At 40.7% G+C, this 22,727-nt stretch overlaps 1 protein-coding gene across 1 annotated transcript in view; it reads left to right on the top strand.

The window, feature by feature from the left end:
• The window catches only part of PPM1H (protein phosphatase, Mg2+/Mn2+ dependent 1H), a 131,605-nt gene that overhangs the window by 58,749 nt on the left and 50,129 nt on the right, over positions 1-22,727 (top strand). The window contains exons 3-4 of the mRNA XM_064422545.1: positions 7,926-8,270; positions 15,359-15,471. Of these exons, the coding sequence (XP_064278615.1) occupies positions 7,926-8,270; positions 15,359-15,471 (458 nt within the window). The remainder of the gene's footprint in view (positions 1-7,925; positions 8,271-15,358; positions 15,472-22,727) is intronic.

The raw sequence follows: 22,727 nt of genomic DNA, 5'->3' as shown, positions 1-22,727 counted from the left end.
CCATCTGCTATTTCTAAGTTTCTGTACCGTGTTGTGTAGGCACATTTTCACTACATGGAGCTCTGTGGACACTGCATTGGCAGCTTTTTTCACTGTGCCTACACAGGGGTCAGATCAAGAACTACATGAACCATATATGCTGTTAAGATGTGTCTTATATCTAAGCCACTAAACCACATCTTCAGCCAATGTTGGAAAGATACTGCATTCTGTAATTTAATCAACTACTAAAGCAGGATATTCTTCTGGTTTGTGCAGGTAGGGTAAGGTCATCCAGCACATGGAGTTCAGTGATTTTTTGCAGACTATAGCTTCCCTCATTTGTCTGAAGTGTGGTGTGTGTCATACACTTGCCTGCTAGTAGACAAGTGTCTACTGGTAGACAAATTGTCTGCTATTTTTCATCTGTCATGTTTCCTGACTGGCTAATTACTTCACCTGCTCTTTAAGCATTAGCTCAGCCTCCAGCAGTGATTGATAGTGTGTGTTCAATTCCAGCATTTCACCATGTAATACTAAATGCCCTGTCTGAATGTTTGAGTCAGACAATGTGGATTGGCTGCATTCATGCTGCTGGAGAACACAGGTTGTCCCTTAGTGATAATTAGTTTTTCAACGGGCTGTAAACCTTTTTTGGTAGTTTGGAGGTTTTTTGTTTTGGTTTTGGGGCTTGGTTTGTTTATATGTTTTGGGGTTTTTTTGTTTGGTTTGGGGTTTTTTGTTAGCTGGTGTGTGTGTGTCTATTTTAAATCAGGTGGTGATTAGCAGTCTACTGTAGTCTCTCTCCCAGAATTTCATGGCTTGGTGCAACTGATGGCTGCGGGGTTCACTGGGTCCTGAGAAACAAGCATTCTTCTTGTACTGTGTCCTTCCCAACCTCTTTCTCCTCCAGTTCTGTTTCATACTGCTTTATTGCTGCAGCATTTTCAAAGTGACAGATCCTGAGGGTTTGCAAATTGCCCTGTTCTTTCCTCTTTAAAAATCTTTCTTTAAAGATTTTTTAAAGAGTGTTTCAATTCCTGTGTGCTGATACTCCTCACTGTATTCAGACAATCATTATTTCTTTTTTCAAGTACATTTTTGCAAACTTCTGGATAAAGAATTAAGCCCAGAACTTACTGGGACAAGGAGTTCTACATACAGTCATGCAAAGCAAAGCAGAATTTGTTTTAATTAGCTGTGTATTTAAAAGTCTTTCCTAGAAAGTCCATGCAACTGCTTGCTGTTGGTTCAGGAAGGTGCTTGGTTTCAGGAGTGTATTTAATTCTTGTATGCATTAATTATGTTTAATGAAGCAAGCATTTTGCCATAGTACTTGTTTGTGTATAGAAAACACAACAAGACGGCTGCCGTGTCCTTGGTCCAGGTGATGGGTTTGTTTGACACCAAGGCAAACTGCAAAGACCCCGTGCTCACACCAGCCTGGGTACGCACATCTTGATGCTGTGCAGAGATACGAGATTTGGTCTCATACCACATTAAAGTTCCACGCCTACCATGTGAGATACATGCTCAGGGACCTTTGTGTCTGGGATGTGGGTGAATGTAACTGTGCTGAGTTTGCTTGTTTTTGCCTATTTTACGGGCTCGCACAGGACATAAAAATCTTAGTAGCATTGTTTCACAAAGCCCAATTAACTTCTAGTATCAAAAGCTTCTCAAGAGCAAAAGCCATGGCTAATTATCTTCTTCAGAAGGAACTTTTTCCCCAAGCATGATACAGTTAATAAGATTAGATTGCATTAATAATACAGGGTCTATAATAGTTTTGTTATTGGAAAGGCATCTTAACTAACCTTGATGTTATCCATTGTTATAGTTGATGTACTGTTGTAGTAATGTTATGGTAGGGTCAATAAACTGCATGTTTTTAAAAGCCATTCTTTTTATCCATTTGATATTTCATTATTCGTATTGATTCAAAATTCGTATGATATTTCATTTCATGGTCAGTAAATATCTCCTCAGTAAATATCTACTTACACAGAGTTTATGAGAAGTATCTTACAGAATGTTCTGATTTTTCTTTCTCTTTTCACTATTTCCTAGTTTGATTCTGTGTCTTTCATCTTGATTTTGGAAGAAACAGCCACTCCCTTTCAAGTTTCTTGAGAAAAACACTTTTGTTTCAAATCTTCTGTTCTTGGTTCTATTTCTGACATATTTTGACAAGAAGGGAACATAACATCTAAATTCAGGAGCCAGCTGATCCATATAATAGATTATACTGTTTTCTAGTTACTTCTTATCTTGCTCTTTATATGTTCTCTTCTTATCTATGGATTTACTTCTGTTTTCTACAGGGCATTGATATAGGTGCTGTCACACTCACTATTTAGTTGTGGAAAACCTATTCTACGATGTTATTAGACGACAGCTTATGTATTTAAATTTGTAATACATTTTCCCAAAACAGGCAGCACATTCCTGGAGAACATTTTCTACTAGAGGGCAGTCTTACACTAGCACTTAGTAGGACTTTTTTCCTTGGTACATCTTTTGTTGGTTGAATATATCTAAAAAGGGAGAGGAAAAAAGCACATTTCTATGTTGTATCATTTTTTTTTTCATATTTTTATACTGTGAGTTATAATACCCCTCACAAAGTACTGTTGGCAAATATTTTTAAGGAGTATATGAGTAAATGTGATAAGCGTGCAACTTAATTTGTATGAATAAGTAAGTGCTACAGTGAATGAAAGAATATCATCCCAGGAAATATTTAGTAAGAAGGCTAGAGGCTAAATAGTGTAAATGCCTCATAGAGAAATCCCATTGTAACACACAATCTGAAATTCTCTCTATGTTGTGAAGCACCTTGCAGAAATACTGAAGAAAAAGGAATGAGGGAAGAAGTTGATTGAAAGGATTTTTTTTAAGTGTGGAGCACAAGGGAAATAGGCACTGAAATGTAAACTTTATGTAACAGAATCCTTTTCAGCATTCTCAGATTTTTCTTTTTTTCCACAGACTCTTTGAGAATGGCACATGCCATCTTTGTTTTCTCCTGCTTTTTTGGGAAGTTTGTGAAACATCAGCTACATCTGAGACTGTGTGATTGTTGTTTAATGCTAACCCAATCAATCCAGCCCTGTGCTTTGACAAAGCAGCATATGGGAGTTAGAAATCCATGTGTTGTCCGCACAAGTTGAATGCCACTCTCATGGTCTTGACTTTCCGCATGGATTTCCAGGGGTGGAAAGGAGGAGGTGGTAGGTCAGAAATGGAGAAATGGACATTTCTTTAACCCAAACACAGAAACAAATTCTGGGAAGTAAATTAAATAGCATAAAAATGGTTTTCTTCTTGAAAAGGTGGGTAATAAAATGAGCAGAGCAGTGAAAGGAAAGACTCTTTAAATTCAACCCTAAGTTAATTCTCTCCCCTTCCCCCCAGTCCCACTCCATTGCTGCTTAATTGTATCTCCTGTCTGTCCCCATTCAAGAACATTCCTGTTAAATTGCACATCTTATAAATTTGTACTATTTTAAATGCCTTTAGCTACAGAGTACCTTCATGATGAATGCTGAAAACTGCCAGCAAGCGAAATGGAAATCATGTGCCAGGATATTGTCATAGTGACCATCAGGCTGCAGGACTTAATGTGATGCGTTATTAATTGTCATTGTAATGTGAGGATACATAATTACTAATTCTGCAGTCTTTGCCACAAATCTGGATGTTGTATGTTTTGTGTGGCAAAAGGCTGGTAGCCTACCACAGGCAGCTGAACATATTGATAACATGAGGAGACTTTTCTCTGAAGATTGGGGTGGCAATTGCTGATCCTGTTCAGATTTTATGAACTCAAGTTGCTCTCTTAAGTGTTTTGTGACTGTAGTTCATATCTGGAATAATAATAGTCAGGGTAGGTTATAGTTCCCAGAATAAATCTTTAGTGACAACATGATTTATTTCCCTGTTTGGAATTAGCTCCATAACAGTCTGAGGGTTTGCAATGTAAGACTGCTGTCTAGCTTACCTGAAAAGTGTGTCCCAAAATGATCACTAGGTATTGCTAAGGTTTCCCCCCCTCTTTTTTTTTTCTTCATATCATTGAGCTCAAATTATGTATGTATATATATGCAATTTCTCTCATGATTTCTCATCCATTGCTTGACCCATGCACGTCTTAATTATATTTTACAATTACAAAACCCAGGAGACTGCTGAACCTTCCTGAAAGCTAGGTCAGCAGTTGAGAAGCCTGAAGCTTATTAAATTTCCTAGTACATTCTGTACTAGGAAATTAATTGTAAGGTCGATGCAGTGAAGGGTTTGTTTTCTCTTCGTGTTTCTGGTAGTTATTCAGTCTGTTAGTTAGGTCAGAATCTTTTGAATGAAAATTTAAAATAAATCACTGTGGTGACTGACCACACTCATATTTGAGGATTCTGTCCAGATAAAAGAAGAAATGAAGACTGGTGTTTGAAAGACTACTTCTGGCAGAATACTGCCAGTGCTAGTAAAAATAGATGTCTTGTTCTCTGAGTTTGCAGAATGTCAGTTCTTTTTGGGAAGAAGTTCAAGCTCCCAGATGTAAAAGAGCAAACACCAATGCATATGCACACCAAAATAGGTAATTGCTTGGTGGCTGCAGGGGTCATCTCTGTGCAAGGCTGTGTGAGGAAAAGCAAGGATCTTTCTGTGCATTTTGCCTCATCTGCGTGCCCTCACTTCTGGCCCTTGTTTGTTCACTGAGTCACTGCTTTAATTGCATCATATTTTTAATTCTCATTGAATTGGTGTGGTTTTGGGAAATTAATTTCTTTCAAATAGAAGAGCTGTTTTTATTCTCAGGGTGGGGAAAAAGAGTTGTTTTTTCTTCCTTTTTTAGACAGCTAATATGTTATCTGTGGTTTTCCTCTTTGCTAGTTCAAAAGTAAATGAAGCTTTGTAGGAATACACAGAAGTTTTTCAAGACTAATACTGAGGTTACAGTAATGCCTGCAGATCCCAACTGAAGTTAAGGCCCTAGAGCATCTCACATGGAATGTCTATATGAGAGCAGCTTTTATGGTAGTCATCTCCCCTGAGTGCTTAGAATAGAGACTTTACAGTTGTCTAGGGTGCTTCTGCTGTTGCTAGGGAGAAATAAATCTACTTTGGAATGAGATGAGCATAGTCTGAAAATGTAGGGGTTTTTCTGTCTGCCCAACATAATGGCAATTTAGAGAGCTATCTTGGAAGTGTGCAGTGTAGATGTCTGAGCTTAGTTGAACTGGTAGTAGCATCCTCTTTGTTCAAGAATTGCCACTCCAAAAAGGACAAGATCAGTGGACCACCATAGCTGATGAGGCCATGCCATGGTGACATGTGTCAGTGAGAGTCTGAGAGTAAGCTCAAGTCCATGTGGACTTCTCTGTCGAAATTTGTGCTGCCCATTGGCTTAGAGGAAATAAATGGTAACATTTCATTTTCCCTTTTTGTCAGGGGATACTTTCATCTGTTTTAAAGTGTCCCAGTCTCATAGTTAACTCCTGAACTCACATGATGATTGATCAGTGTAGGACATATGCAGAGTTGAGATCATAGTAATGAGAATAAATCGTGTTAAGGACTGTTCTCTTTATCTTCTGAAAAGCTGTAACACAGACTCTTCTGGGGGGTGTGCTTTGGAGCATTCATGCAAATGGAGTGAGGATCAAACTTGTTCTTAATTGTAAGTTTCTGTTCCAGTTTGGGGGCAGGGGGAGGACAATGACAAAATATCTGCTTCCTTTTGGTGGAAGATAAAATATTGCAATCTCAATCAGAGTTCAAATGCCTTGGGAATCCCTGCCCTCCAAAGAGCACACATTTCCAAAGGAGTAGCACCTTTAAAGGACATGAGGACAAAAACTGTGGAAGCATTATCCATGGTGCATCATAACATGGATTTTAGCCAGGGAGACAAACTCTTAAGAGAAGACTGGAGCAGAAGTGGTTTGATAGTTTAATATACAAATCCCAGGAGGCACAGTGTTGTCATTTTGAGTAAACAGTTTCACTTTTCAGCTGCAATACTTTCACTTTGGAAAACTTGTTTCTGTTGGCAAAGTACTTTACATTTTACATGAATAGCAGTCTATTTTTACAAGCAAGTTTTTAAATTGCTAATCCTGTTAGCCATTAAAAATTATTTAGGCAGAATTTTACAGCCAGCTGTTGTGTGAACTTGGAGGGATTCTGAGTCCAGAGCAAGGTAGTACAACTGCCAGTCCTGCCTTCAGGTGGGAAGTTTCACAGCTGTTTGTTTGATGAATTTACCAGGCTGGGCAAGCTGGGGAGAGAGGGGAGTGGTGTCTGGCTAAGAAACTGTGTTCAGAAATGTGGACACATGTCGGTTTTTCCACCATTCTAGGAAGTGTTATCCTTACTGTGGTAAGTAAACAGTACTTGTGGACAATATCCCCTTATCACAGCATTTCAGTAATGAAGAGTGCATGAGGGACTGATGAATTTCTCCTCTTGGAGGAGCTATCTGCTGTGTAGATTACTATGATGTTGATGCTTTGGTTAAGAATATATTTGAACTTTACCACATCAGCAATACTGTATGCAAAAAAAAAAAAACACCTTGACTTTTATGTGATTTTTATTATCATGGCATCTTAGTGGAGCAGCTGAAACAGCAGAAAGTAAACAGAGCTGCAGTTCACAGCCCTGTCCATAGATTTGAAATAGACAGTGCTTTGGACATGAAGTGCTGGGATGCAGGTGGTGCCTAGACTTTATGCTGATCTGTAGTGTAAAGGAGCAGTGTTCAGGTGAACAAAACAAATCACATCTGTCATCCTAAATTAGACCACATGTAATTTTGAGGTTCTTTGATTACAGTGAGATCTAGGTTATGCTTTCTTATTATGAGGTATTTTACAACAGTATAGCCTCATTCCCGTCCCTTGCAAAATTGTTTCTTTCTAAATCTGTATTAGTCCACCCACATCGACTTGCAAGGCAGCCCCACTAACAGCTGTTTCTGCCTAGCTGGGAGAAAGTGCAGGATTAAAATAAATGGAGGGGAAGGAAAGACTCTTTCCCCATGCTGCTGCCAAATATGCTGTTATGCAAAGTTGGGTATCATTATGCCTTAAATGGTTACCTGAGGATTGCTAGGTGAATTTCTCTCCACATAAAAAGTTGAGCTTATCAAGAGTATGGATCCTTGGTAGTTTCCAGGCATATTGAAGCTTGTGATGCCCAGAGCTACTCTGCCTCCAGCTCTGGGTTAACACCCTGTCTAAGCGATTGGGTACCCCACCATTTCCAGTACTATACAGGAAACTTTTTAGGGGACTATGAAGAAACAGGCAATGAACAGAGGCTAGGTCAGATGAAGTGCAGCTGATCCCACTTGCCTCTGTCATCCTCGAGGACCTCTGTGCTGGTGCTGTTCCCTGGGCTGGTACAGGCAGGGAAAGCTTTGTCCCATCTGCCAGCATGGATGGACCTTATCTACCAGCTGTGGAAGTGGAGTTCACATTTGTTTCTGGATGTTAAACTGAGGTCCTTTGTCTCGTGTCTAGCTAAAAAAGATCTGTCACAAAGTATCAGGTGCTGTCTTGTATAGAATTTTGATCTTTCATAGTGGTGAAATAGAAATGCATTCAAATGCTATTCTTCTACAACCTATGATGGCTGTAAGAAAGATTGTAAGTTCAGCCTTTCTTTTTCCTTTTTTTTTTTTTCTTGGGCCTTTTTTTTTAAGAGGTTAAGGAAAAGAAAAAAACATGCTGGGGATGTGTGGTAAAAATAAGCATCTCTTTCAACCAGAGTTGTACTGATGCTCTGGATATTTCTGCATTTCAAAAAGAATAAAGAATGTTACCTCTGGGAAAGTTATCACTGTTTCTGCTGCCTCTGTGCCACCAGTCACCTCACTCACAACTGTGTAACACTGACCATCTCTTTTTCTTTCTTTTCTCCCGCTCTTGCTTCTCCAGGACACAGATGGGATCAACCTGTACTACTGGTCCCTGTTTGATGGACACGCTGGGTCAGGGGCAGCTGTGGTCGCTTCCAAACTGCTGCAGCACCACATCCTGGAACAGCTGCAGGAGATTGTGGACATCCTGAGGAACACAGCTGTCCTCCCACCCACCTGCCTGGGAGAGGAGCCTGACAACCCATCCACCAACAGCAGGACACTGACACGGGCAGCCTCCCTGCGTGGTGGTGTGGGAGCCCCGGGCTCACCCAGCACGCCTCCAACACGCTTCTTCACGGAGAAGAAGATCCCACATGAGTGCCTGGTTATTGGGGCCATAGAAAGTGCATTCAAGGAAATGGTATGTATGTCTCAGGGCTCTGAAGTCCTTGTTGTTTACATTGAGTCACATGACCTGGAGATGAGGAAGATTTAGGATTTTTTTTTTCTTTTTCTTTCATTGCTTTAACAACATCTGTGCATGAACAGAACTGTTTAAGATCCTCAACAGCTTACCAGGTACACCCCTGTGAGGCTGAAGCTGCATCTTAACTCTCAGCACTGTGGCAATGGTTATGAATTAACTTGAATTTTCAATGTATGATACTCTTCTTTTTACTCTTCTTCTCCCCTTCCTTTTGTATGATAAAGATCAGTATTGCCTTACAGTGCAGATTTCAGCACTGGCAGCTGTTATCAGGCTGAGTATTTGGGCATGTACTTGATAAAGCTTCATCGCCCTACCACAGCAGCAGCAAAGGCTGTTTGGTCCAATGACCCCTAGTTCACGTTGGTGTAGGAGTAGTGTCTGTAGAGTGTCTGCAGCTCTTCACTGAGGCAGTTTTCGTGGGTCAGTGGGGCATGAAGTTCATTCCTACCACCTTCCTGACTTGTGTACAGCCCGAACAACTGTCAGGAAATCATGACCCTATGGGAACAGAATATCCATCTATTTCCCTATGGAAGCTGTTTTTTCCTCTTCTGTAGTTGATGTAGTTCCTCCACAACTTCCCCCTTCACTTCTCCACATTACTGAAAGTCATTCTTGTCAGGCAGAGCAAAGGTTTGGCCTGCCAACAAGTACATGTGGATCAGGTTTTGGGATGTCTGATACTGTTCTGAGGTTTTTTTTGTTGTTGTTGTTTTTTGTTTTTTTTAAATTTTATTGCTGTCGTTTTCAGAAAAGCCTCTTACTTGTAAAGGACTGTGAACTATTCAGTGTTTCCCAGTGGTTTTATTTGTTGTCTGAAAAGAAGTGTCTGATCATTGTTTTTCTTGATGTATGTGAATTTTGTCCATTACATGCATTTAATTAGAGACTACAATTGTTGTTACAAGTAGTATTTCGATTTGAGTTCTGAATAACAATTATCTTTTGCTGGATTGTTCTTTCTTCCTGAGGAGAAGTGCAGGCCAGCAGACCCACCAAGTGGGTTTGGACTTGCAGGTGGGTAGGTCCAGGAGCAGCATTCATAGCCTTGGCTCAGGCATACTTCAGTGGGGGTTGTGCGGGCAGATTTATGCGCTGTGGGTAGTGGGCTCAGTTTCTGGTAGATTAAAATAAAGAGGAGGATGCATGAAAATCTGTCAGCTTAGCACACCTTTTCAGAAAGGGAGGACTAGATTGCTCCCTTCTTTGTTGAGAAATGAGGGAGAAGATGACCATGCCCATCCACTGCACCCTAGTGGGTTCAGAGCATACTTAAGAGGAACACCAATTTCATGCTTCAGTTGGTGTAATTCTGAGGCCAGAAGAGTGCCAGGCTCTGAGGGCATGATGTGATTCTCTCCTGTTGAAACTGTCTCCAAGTGCAGGCAAGATGAGAAGTGGAATTTTGTGGGACTGGGCAGTGAAAGTAACAGAGTATAGAAGGGCAGTTTCTCTACCTCTCTTAGGAGAGCAGCATGTGTGTTACCCATTGCTGCCTTTGTGCAGGTGTCTGAGTGAACAGGGCTGTTATTGCACTGCTTTATTTTGACTTCACATCTCTGGTAGGTGTTCACACAGAAGACCATCTCAGCTTCTGTTCAGAGACCTGGTTGTGAGGGCTTTTGTGGGTAGAGTATGACAAATGCAGAAACACTGGATAACTCACTACAGTTATGGTGTTCAGGTATTCCTTGTATAGCTCATGCTAATCTGTTCTCTCTGTTTCTAAACAGAACATTTTCCTCACTGCATCTTTGATCATATGCTACATATCAAGTATCTTAATTTCCACGTGCTTTATATTAGAGGGCTGAAGTTCATCATTGTCTTTGATAAACAAATGACTACTCCAATGCAATGTAATTTCAGCATTAAGTTTTACAGGAAGTCTTATAAAAACAGCTTAAGGAAAGCAGTAGATAATTAAATTGTATCTACTTTAAGCTCTGAGGGGAATTTTGCACTTATACTTGGTTTAGGCAAAAGAGTGTTTTCTTTCATCTGTGTAAGGGAGCAATTCATAAAATCAACATTTCTGTGTCTCATCTGTGCTTGCAGTGCTTGATCTTCCCCCTGCCTCTGTTTAACTTCCTGCTAGTTGTATTCCTTTTCGTCTTTGCATGAAGACTTTGGGCCTCTTCCACAGCACATTGTTTAATCAGCCCTTGTTTGTACTGGAACATCATGGATGTTGTTGAGTTAGGTCAGGGCAGTCAAGATGTGCAGTGTGTACAAGGGTTTTGTGCCAGCAGAGTGTATCAGTTTACCTGGCACTTGGGGAAAGCTCAAGGTTCCTGGACACATTGGCAGACTTCTTGGTAGTTTTTCCTGAAAAAACAATTGCTGCAAAGGATTCTTGTGAACTGAGTGAAAGTAATGAGTAAAGATACTATTTTTTAAGGAGTCTGACCTGACAGATTTATCAAATGATGGCTTTGTCCCCTTTTCCTGGGAGCATTTAGTAGACCTTTTTTTCCCAACTTGCTTTTGAATTCTAGTTAAGGTCTCCCTGCTTTTTCATCAAGTCTCAATTAAATGCAATTCATGGCTTTCAAAAAGCTTTTAAAAATTATTTTTCCTTTATTTGATGTGGGCTTTTTTGGACAGTTCTTGTCGAACAGCTACGTGCAGTAAAACACTGTGGAAAGCTGACACAGACCATCATTGCCTAACTTAGACATTTAGCAATTAAATTGTCTCCATTTAGAAGTACATCTAAATGATGTTTTCTGTGTTGAAGCTGGGATTAGGAAGTTTGTGCTGTGTTTTCAGATAATTTAATGCCCTGTCAAAAAAAACCAGCAAATGTCAGTAATTGTCAGTATCACAATCGTTCCAGTTAAAAGGAAATAAATAAGGTGTCATAAGTGAAATCCTCTAATTTTCATCTGTTTGAAGATGTGCATTTATAGATTCAGTTCAAAGGAGCCAGGAGGAATGTTTCCAAGTGCAGTTCCCTATTGGATAGAAATATCAAATTATTTTCCTTTCCCTGTATTTAACCTTGTATACATGTGTGATGCTGTATGTTTTTGCAAGAAAGGTTAAAGGGAGAGAGCGCCTTTTCTACTCTGAGCCCTATTTCATTTTAGATGGGAAGAAAAGGCACAGAATTCGTCTGTATGATTTATTGGGAGGTGTACATCTGCATTCATTGTATCATGACTTTCTTCTTTATTGAGTTTTTTTTTTTTTACTTTGATGAAATCTAGACAGGTGCTTTTTCTAGATTGGTGTCATTTCAATTATATGAACAGTCTTGAGAGAATGGCATGTGTTGTACAGTTCACTTTTTTGAAAGTTTCCTCTCATTATATTGCTAGTAGAATTGAGCGTTTAAATAGAATTACAAGCATTTGATATAAAGCATGCTAAGGAGTTAATTTTATGTTTATGCTTTCTGAAACTTTTTTTAACCAGATACCTAATACTGTATGTGTAAAGCTGCTTTCTGTCATAGCAAGGTTGAGATCCTGGAGGAAAGGTTGCTGCTCTGAGGGTAAATATAGATGAAGAGAGGGTGGGAAGAGTGTGGCCAGCAGGTTGAGGAAGGTGATCCTCCCCCTCCACTTGGCCCTGGTGAGGCCACACCTGGGCCTCACCACAAAAAAATGAAATTTCCTTTCGGGAAGGGAAACGAAATCTTGCGTCCCAGAAAGAAAGACTTACAAACGCTCTGGAAAGGAAATAGGATCAACTGAAATGTGACTGAAAAAACCCACAAATACCAGAAAATTGGGACATCTGGTGACTAGACGCAACTGTGTCCAGTTCTGGCCTCCTCAGTACAAGAAAGAGAAGGAGCTTCTGGAGAGGGTCCAGCACAGGGCAGGAAGGATGGACAGGGCAGGAAGGACGGACTGGGACATCTCTCGTATGAGGAGAGGGTGAGGCAGCTGGGCTGTTTAGTCTGGAGAAGACTGATGGCATTAATGTGCATAAATCTCTGAAAGGCGTGTGCCAAGAGGATGGTGCCAGACTCTTTTCAGTGCTGCCCAGCTACAGGATGAGGAGAAATGGCCATAAACTAAACCACAGTTCCACCTCAACCTGAGGAAGTACTTCATCACGCTGAGGGCGGCAGAACACTGGGACAGGCTGCCCGGGGAGGTCATGGAGTGTCCCTCTCCGCAGGCATTCCAAGCCCACCTGGTTCCCGGAGGCGGCCCTGCCTTGGCCTGCGGCTCGAGTAGGTGTCAGCGGCGGTGCCGCTGCGCGCAGCCGCCGCCAGGTGGCAGGAGCGGCCCGCGCCGGCTCCGGGCAGGCGAGGCGGGCGCTGCCTGTGGGGAGCCCGGCCCGGCCTCGCCCCGGCCCGCGGCTCCCCGGCCGGGCTCCGTGCGGAAAGCCGCCCTGCTCGCCCTCACCTGCTCGGTACGTCGCGGTGCCCTCTGCAGGCTGCCCTCCCGCTCTCCCGCATCCCGCACCAGGGAAGGGGGACCAGGCCTGAGGAGAGCCTTGGGAGCGGCTGCCACCCGCTGCAGCACGCGTCCCGGCACGGACGGCAGAGCTCCGGCTACATTAACTGCTCCTGCGGAAAAAAAAACCAACGAAAACAAACAAACCCCACCCAAACCAAAACCAACAACAACAACAAAAAAATAATGCTAGCTCAGAAATCATTCTCCCGCTGGAAAATGAGGAAAGCTTTGTATACTCTCTGTCTAGAATGAGACCTTTACACTCATAAAGGCTTTAGAGGCATTTTGGGGCTTCTGCCCATGTTCGTACTACTTTCCCAGCATCACTGTTACAAAGTATTTCATTAAAAGCCAATGTCTCCACATCAGAACGAATTGGTGGCATTGGGGAGCTTAGTTTTATTTTGTTTCTTTTTCTCCCTCAAATCTTTTTGAGCTTGAACGCCTTGGTTGAGATCCTGGAGGAAAGGCTTGAAAGCCTTGCCTTCTTTCCTTGCTGTTGAAAAAGAAAATGTCAAGCAAAACATGTACTATCAAAACATACATGGCACTCAATGTATTCTAACAAGTCCTGGTAGTAAATTGAAGTTCTAGATGGGAGAACCCAACAACAGCAATGATTTGAGGAAACTCAGTAAACAGATGTAGTTTAAGTCAAGAAAGCTCTGCAAAAGAGGCCCTAAGGATTATCCATCTTCTCTCATATAATAGATGCTTCTGAAATCTGCTTATTGGAAGAAATAGATTTTAATTTAGACATTCCAGCACTTGCAAAGTATATGTATGACAGAGCTGAAACCAGGTGAGGAATTGCACATTGTTTGAGGATATACTGTCTTGGAGGATATACTGAACTGTGAAAATGAAGGTTTCTTAAAATTCCTGGCAGTGCTTGGAAAATCTGTAGTATTTGTAAGTTTAAATTATTTTGATGGTTAGAAATGTTATACTCCTTTGAACTCTTCTTTTCAGCTTAATTTTAAAATATACAGAAGCCATGGGGAAGAGAATCAGCTTCTCTATGGCAAGATTAGATAAAGAGGCATTTATAACAGGCCCATGTCTGTGACCAAAGGTTCTGCAAGATATGATTTGTAGCTTGGAGGTGTTTTCGTCCTGGCCCTTACCACCCATCCCCCACAAAAAGTTGGTGTGTGCAGTAGAACCCATGTCCCTGTGGCAGCCACATGCAGTTTGCACACACAGCTGAGGATGGCCTGCTGGGACAGTTCCTCAGCACTGTGTCCATGGCACAAATGGGATGTATGTGCATTGGTCAGTGCAGAGCCAGAAAGTTATTTGTGACAGACACCTCTGCCCACTGGCTCAGGACAGTGCCCAAGTGCTGCTGAGCATCCTTGCTGCTGCACCAGGTCACCTCCCTCCCCTGAAATTTGTAGGAGACAAAGTGTATGACAGGGACCTCCTCCCACCTCTGCAGATTTTCAATCAAATTGCACCTGTCATGGTTTGTATTTATTGTAGTGTTTTTCTTCAGCTAAATTTAGCTCTAAAATAAAGCTCCAAATTTCATACCCCAAGGCATGAAAAATTTGAGCTGTTTCTTGCTCGGTGCAGATATGAAAATGGCCGAAGTACAGATCAGGCCAATATATGTTCATAATTAAAACCACGTGTAAGTAGGCAGGGTTTAGCTGGAAAAGATCTGTGCAATAGTGATGTTAAATGATGCTCCCTGTTTGAATCCAATGTTATAAGGACAGACCAGTTTGAAATGGACACAGGAGAAAAGGTTAATTTGTAGTGTGTTATTACCTGAAGCTAAACTACAGACAGCAGAATTAATTCGTTCACATACACTTCAGTGTTTGCTTAAAATGTATGAGTGAAAGTAGCTCATTTATTTACTTGCTGTATGTTCTGCAAGCTTTCTTGGGCCACTGTATGTGTATTTTATATATATATATATATGTGTGTATGTGTGTGTGAATTTATGTGTTTGGTTTTTTTCTTTCCAGGACTTTACTGACTGTTGGTGAAAAGTATAATTTGCATTCTCCACTTCTGTTAAGCAGAAGGACTCTTGTAACATATAATGTTTCTTGCACTCAGAATCAGTTTAGCGTCCACTCATTCCCTGTGTTTCTGAAGGGTAGCCTTGTGGCACAACTGCATCTTGCTGTTTTTCTTAAGGTGTATACCACACGATCCTAGCATTCCTCTTGGGAAGTAGATAGTTATTCATATTGTAGCTGAGTCATTAATTATCTGCTGTCTGTGTAAAGCACTCTCCAATTATACCACCAGGTACCTGTTGCTAAGCTTCATTTATCTTTGCCTTCATTGTGCTTTTGCCATAGCAAAATCTCTTGCATCCATGAGAGTTGCTATTTATTCCTTAGTACCTGATGTTTTACAGTCTCCTGACCTGATTTTTCCCAAACATTTTTGTATAAGTAATAGGTACTCCTCAACTTTCTGCTCTTCTCTTAGCTCGTGTGGCCATAGCTGCAAGAAAAGGCAGACAGTGGGACATACAGTTTAATACTCTATTGTATTTTTGGTTTCTACAGGAGACTTCATTTTCTCAAGCATTAATTGCAATGCTGCCTTTATAAATCTTGTTCTCTTCTCCCACAGGATTTGCAAATAGAGCGAGAGAGGACTGTGTATAACATTTCTGGTGGCTGCACAGCTCTGGTGGTGGTGTATTTGTTGGGGAAGCTTTATGTGGCAAACGCTGGTGATAGCAGGTAAGTGTGTTGTCTCCCCATTTAATCCTTCACCCCAAACTGCCCAGGCCTGCTGTTACAGAGTTCCTTAAATGCAGACAGCATCACAAGAAGATTCTGTTTCTTGGCTGGACACTTAGCACTTCTCACAGAAATTAATGCAAGTGCCAGGGATGGTGTTCCAGTATCTTGACCAGTGGTTGCAGTCAGGGAAACTGATAACACTTCTGGTCCTGTAGCAGTTTCTGAATTACTTGATGTTTGCAGAGAAGTGGAAAGGTGCTAAAAAGCCGTTGAAACAGAAGAGGTGTTGGGCGTGTAGTAGAATTGTGAACACTGAGTCACTGACAACAGGTGACTGTATCCGGAGCAGCTGGTGGGGCTACATTTGTTCTATAGGAAGTCCTGTGGCTCCTGTTGCCAGGCTTAGTCTTGATAGGCCATTTGGCTTCCAGATTTTCATGTAATTGAAGGTAGTGATCAGTATGCAAATAGCTGCTACTCTCGCCTTAGGGGGGAGGAGAGGGAGACAGACTGTCTAGGTTTTTCGCCTTGTCCTGTTCTAGCTCAAGTACTTGTCCAATTCTCAGAATTGAATGCTATTGCTCAGGAGCTGTTGCTTTGGTGGTTTTTTTTGCAGTTAGGTTCTTGAAGACTCATGATAAGAAGCATTTTCTTTGTCTTCTGATGTTGCTAAAGATAAGAGCATACTGGAAATCTCTTTTTCCAGATGGAAAGAACTTGAATTCTTTTCCCCTCTCTAACTCTGCACTTACCATCATTGTAGACAATGAGGCTCTTCTTGCAAGACTTTAGACTTCACATGTTTCTTTTGGCAGCGCACTGCATAAACAGAGCAGGGAGAACAGTTTGCATGCAATACTGACTGCTCGTGTATTCTGTTTATTAATAGCCGAGTAATTAACATGTGCAAGGGTATTGAACCATGTTGTCCTTGTGCCTAAAGAGGGACAGAGGGTAGACAGTGTTAAAGGACTAAAGTAGGTACTTATTAAAAACCTTTTAAAGGGTACACCTTGGGCAGTAAAAGAGCCTGGCTGTGGCTCCACCCAAAATGCACCCAAGATGATCAACTGGTCAGGAGTTTTTACACTTTTATTAGTTTTGGTCCATTTACATATTGGGGTTAATTTTCCAATTACAGCTTCAGGTTATGAAGTCCCATCCTCCCGGACTGCTCTCCTCAATTCACTGTTGTTTACACTTTTTGGGGCTAAAACTGTAATGGTGTCCTTGGTTCTCTGGATAGAAATGTATTGTTTTGTCTAACTGAACTGTGAAGAGAACTTGCTAACGCTTTATATGAAATTCAGAGTTACATACAAATAGAAGTACAGTACAGAATCAGAAAAATATGAAAACTAAAACTTAAGACATCAGTCTTTAGGTGAAGACTGCTATGTTTGTATTTAAGGTTGTGCATATGCACTGAACTGTGCATACGCAGTTCAGGTTTGTAGTGCGCACACCACATAACAGAGACAACACTCAAAAGTTAAGGGTTTTGTAGTTTAAACCTAAGATTTTTATTGCCTCTTGCTGCCTTACACTGTGTAGGAACTCAGATAAATACTTTATGCATAAAATTCCTGTTCTTTTCATGTTGGTGCATGTTTTAAAGATGCTAATTTTGCTCTGTGTGTTGCAATTTGTTCACCCAGTTTCTATTGACAAGTGACATATTTGAATCTCCTTTTTGTTTCCAATGTCAAGTGTGTCCTCACATAGTAGCTGCAAATATGTGAGGTGATCACCTATCTGGTCAACAGAGCTACCAGCTGAACTACATTCTGTCTCTTCTGCCATTAAATTAGGAATAATAGTGTTTTCTTGTGCTATTGCACTTGAAGTACAGTTGAACCTCTTTCTTTGAGTTGGCTAATTTGCTTTATTGTCTCTTAAAAGTGTACTGTGTAAAACTGGTCATGCAGCACTTATGTTTGAGTAGCCAAGATCTTTGTTCTTAAATGACTGGAACTGGCTGCTTCCAGTTCCCTGAGAATTCCTTCTGTGCTCCCTGAGAGCAGCCTTACCTCCACTGCAGCCTCTGATACCCAAGGGCAAGACACGGCTGTTGGTGGCGATCTGGAGTTGGTGCCAGAGTATTGGTGTAACTGTAGTTAAACATACTAAGTCTTCAAGAAGTTTTGCATGTTCATTAAGTCCACCCAGAATATCTATTCAGAAAAAGGAGGGAGGAAACAAAAGGAAACCATCATCAAGATTGGGTGTTGTTTGAACCAGGATTCAAATTCTCGTTCCTAACATCTTGTTGGTAATAAAGTCCCTCCAGATTATTCAAAATAGTTTGGTTTTGTGTTTCCCAAATGGACCTCACAGAAAGTCTCTTGTATGCTGAGCAGAATTATTCCAAAATCTTTCATTTTCAGCTAAGTTCTTTCCTAGCTCAGAAGAAATTTTGAAGCTTTAAAGTGTAGATCAGTTGGTCTGGGTCTCTCCCACCAAATCCCCTCTTTCCCATTTACAGGGAAAAAAAAACAGCTGTTGCAAAACATCCAGGTTGCTGTCATGACAAAACTGACATTTTAGGACTAGACAAGCCACTCCGAAGTTGTCTGCCCCCTGCCAGGGTGCACAGTGCCTGCCTGTGTTTTGAAGACCCCCAGTTATGTAGTCAAGAAATTTTACATGTGTTAGTTGGGAAAAATAAGTTTATTTTTGCTGTCTCATGCCTTGTGTAGTCAACTTTGTGGTTTGTACAGATAAAAGGGAGGGCAGTGAGAAATACAATAAGGAAACTACTTCAAGAAATGGTTACTTGCTGTCGAGAAGAAGGGTGGGTTTGTTTTTTCTCTCAAACAGGGGCCTTTGTCTTGTTGCTGTAGGAACTAGATGATGAAACCCTTAGTTCTTAGTTTCTTTGAGTTCACCTACTCATTTGTGCCTTTCCCCTCTCCTCATTCTTCTTCTTCCCTCTCTGCTACCCCACTGGAAAAAGCCTGCAAATAAGTTTCCCACAGATAGGAATCCATGAGAGAAGGTTTTGAGTGGGAAATGAACATTTTGGGTTCATGCAAACCTAACCAAAGGTTAGGCTTTATAATTTCAGAGAACTTCAAAACAGCAGAAGCTTTTAAAGTGGCGTTTTGAACAGCTTCTGCTGTCAGAGGACCAAGGTATGTGCAACAAACTGTTACTATCACAATGAGACTAAGGAAATGTTAAGTGTGAGACTTGAATAATAATGTACTGTGTGGTGCCAGCTATACCTCAGACTTATGTCTGTGGTATTCAGTTTATCCACCAAAGCTTCTCAAATCTAATCATTTCATGCCACGTACCCTGGCAATGTTGTATAGCAGCTGTCCTTTTGTAGTTGATGTGTAATTACATCATGAAAAGACTTTAATTACCATATTACTAAATTACCAGCCAGCAATCCTTTCAGGTTCAGCCCTAGCTCACTTCTGTATGGACTATTAGGCTTCTCCAAGCTGAACACTTTTGGTTGGTGTAAAAGGGAGGAAAAATTGTGGTAATTGTAGGTTTTGTTATGAGCTATTATTGAGCTTGATGTTATGGCATCACTAATGTCAATGATATAATTAAACTTCTGCTAACGATGCAATCACAGTTCTGTAATAATTATATGTTAACTGCACATGATACCAGAACCCTACTAAAAATGAGGTGATGTATTCAGAGCCTGATAAAAACAACTTGGAAGGAACTGCTTTCATTCTTGAATGGCTTGTCTGATCATTCTTGGACTCTGCCATAAATATACCTATTTGTACAGTCAAAATTCATATATCTGAATATCGGCCAAAACTTTTTCTAATGTTTCTTTCTCTTTCATCTTTTCAGTGATTAGCATTGTCCATGCAAGGTTATCTGATTAGGGACTGATAGTGCTATAGTCAGCTATCCAGTGCTTTTTTGGTGAGAATCAAGGCGCTGTGTTTTGCTTATCAGCATGACATATTTGCTATGAAAACTAGGCCATTGGAATAGCTGCTTTTTATTTGTTTTCTTTTGGAAATATGGAGTAATAAATCTTTTCTGGCCATTGTTTTAAATATTGTTTTCAGTTCTATATTGCTAAAGTGACTTTTATGTCTAAACTGCCATGACACGCCTTGTTAACCTCAGTTCTTTTTAGTTTTATGCTCTTTATTAGGATGTTGTTTTATGGCTACTGATGAAGCAGTTGTAAAACAGGGACTTAATGTTTTTACTGATTACTGCCCAATTATTGTATAGCCTCATGCAACATAACATTTGTCCAATATCACTACAATGACTGTAATGCAATATGATGATATTAACCATGTTTGGCACAAGCATTGTTCTGGCTTTTGTGTTGTCTGGAGCTGCTCAGAGACTGCAGGCACTTCCATTTTGTGCTGTGCATGAAGCCACATAGGGAAGCTGTGCCTTTATCGTTATACAAGAAGCAGAACATTGCAAGTTGATTTGACTTTTCCATATACCCTGAAACCCTCACTAAATCTGCAAATGGGTTCTCGGGCCTTTCCTGATTTATTGGCAGAACATGGCATGAAAGCAAAGAGCCTGATGTTTCAAAGGCTCCACAGACTTGCAGGGTCACTGAATTTTTTGCTTTGCTTCATCAGCTCTTTTTTATCATCTTTTTGCCTCCTTGCTTTTGCTTCCCAGTACTTATGTTTTCAGGGCATATTCACACTCTACTTGAATATACCTCCTCATGTCCAGAATAGATTTTCTCCTCCTTTATGCTAGTGTAAAATTACTGCTAAGGCATTTTGGCTTATTAAATGGTAGGAGCTCATTGAGTGAACATTTTTGTGATGGTTTTGTGTAGGTGCAGGTGAAGTAACTTCATTGGTACTTCAGGAGACCAGGTTGTGGGAGAGTGTGTTCGTAAGAGTCTTCTCCCAGTGTAATAAAATAGTAAATTGAAAATTTACTTTGTTTACCGTTTCAATTATTTTTGGATTTGTGACTTGCATTGAAGCTTACTACATTTATATTTCCTCTTCTTTGTCATGGTGCTTGTCAGCTGCTTCCCTTATGGTTAGTTCTCATTATAGGAAGTCAGATTTGGGGTTTAATTTGCTTTTATGAAATAAATGAGAGTGGCATGGAAACAGCCACATATCTGCTGACTGGCAGTGTAGCTTAAATAGAATTTCTGAGAAGTCAAATTTGATGATTCTGAGCCATTTTTGTGGTTCATGGTATCTGACCTCTTCCTCGAGGCAGTCCAGCAGGGTTGTTTTTGCCAGAAGTGCTAACACTGTGTAAGGATGGAAACTAAAAAGTGTTCTAATCTATTGCTATTGTAGAATTAGTTTACTTTAGTCTTTGGTTTACTGTCTAGGAAGCTTTAATTTTCTGGTTTTTGTAACTACTCATCTTGTAATCTAAATGGTGTGTATTTTCCCTGTTTTCTGTGGGTAGTCTCAGGCTCAAGCCTTCTCTGTCTCCTTATATCTGTGCATAAACAATAACTCTTGTATTTGCTGTGTTCCCCGATGTTGGAAGGAAAAGGAAGGAATCTGACTCCATGTTCTTAGAAGGCTAATCTACTATTTTATGATCTTATATTAAAGAACATTATACTAAACTATACTAAAGAATACAGAAAGGATACAGACAGAAAGCTAGAAAGAATACTACTTCAAAAGTCATGACTCCTCCAGAGTCTGACATAGCTGGCCCAAAATTGGCCAATAAGTAAAAATAATTCATGTGCAACCAATGAAACAACCACCTCTTGGTAAATAATGTCCAAACACATTCCACAGCTGCAAAACACAGGAGCAGCAAATCAAATAACTACTGTTTTCATTTTTCTCTAAGGCTTCTCAGCTTCCTAAGAGAGAAATCCTGAGCAAGGAGATTTTTCCAGAAAATATGACGGTGACAAATAACTGTGCTTCATACTAGAGACGTCTCTAGAGGAAAGACTAACTTAGTTACTAAGCTTCTCCAGTCTGCAGTATTTGGAAAAGCATTCTTTTTCCTGTCTTCTCGAAAGATGGGGCCATGCAATCAGTAGGGCTTTCTCTTCATTCTCTGAAGTTCTCATTCCTTCAGATTCTCAGAAGATGTCTTCCCAGAGGCAAGAGCAATGCTTACAAGTTGTAATTTGGCCAATCTATAGTACATCCCCTCTTTAGGTTATTATTAATTCTCTGACAGAATCACTTGAAAATAAAAAATGTTTGATCATTTCAGGCAACAGATAACCTAAGTCTGGTTTGCTGTGTAGTGAGGAGAGGCTGAATTCAAAGCAAGGCAACTCTTTGCCATGTACGTTCTCCTTCCCTGCAGTTTGATAGGTGGAGAAGTCTGAACCTTACTAGCCCAAAATGCTGCAAGAGATTAGCCATGTTCAGGAGCCATGGCCATGTCCTCTCTGTTCATCCTGTCTCTTTTCGTTAGAAGCATGATCTGTAGGCCTGCAGGAGGCCCTTCTCCCCTTTTCCTACCCGGTCTCCTTCCAGGGAGAAGCAGGAGCACAAGATTCATTGGAATAACAGCAGTCTCAGCTACTGCAGGATTTTGTGCTGGGTAAAGCTTTTGAAGGCACTTCAAGAAACACTTAAGGTGAGGTGTGAAGAGAAGGTGTTGGATCAGTAAGAAGTCATTTCACTCAAATGCTATGTGCAGTGCTATGGAAGAGCATTTTCTAGTTATCCAGTGAATGACAAGTTCCAGGTTACTGGCATGTCATATCCAGCACTGACTTGGCAGAAATTATTAATTTGGTAGCAAATGTTTGCAGGCTTTAAAAACAAAACAAACGTCCAACATCTTTTCCAAACTCCTGTTTTTTCTGGGAGAGCATATGCCTTAGCAATACCTATGGCAGCCAGCAGGTATTAAAGCCATTATAAACATTTTCAATGAGGGGTACATTCAGTTAAATCTTTGGTCCTAATCACACAGACATTATCTTGTGTTCCAGATAATGAGGAAGGAGAAGATTCTTGGCTACTCGAGTAATACCAGTAAACTGTAATGCCACAGTTCATTGGTATTCGTTTCCAGGAATAAAGAATTTTATTAACTTTAATTCTCATGGGTTTTCAGCCTTTAAAAAACAAAGTAAGTTTGTTTGGAGTTTGTTGGAGATTTTTTTCTATCTTTTAAATCTATGCCTTTGTAGCTGACCACAGAGACATGCAAGTTCTTCATTGCAGTGTTGCAGGGCCAGGGCCAAGGTATGGAAAGCAGCCTGGGCACCTTGGTTCTCTAGCTCCCATCTGTACTATGGGAGATGGGGCAGAGGAGCACCCAAGGCT

The sequence above is a fragment of the Passer domesticus genome, chromosome 5, assembly GCF_036417665.1.
Source record: "Passer domesticus isolate bPasDom1 chromosome 5, bPasDom1.hap1, whole genome shotgun sequence".
In the NCBI taxonomy this organism is placed as follows: Eukaryota; Metazoa; Chordata; class Aves; order Passeriformes; family Passeridae; genus Passer; species Passer domesticus.
This window is presented reverse-complemented; position numbering and strand designations above follow the sequence as displayed.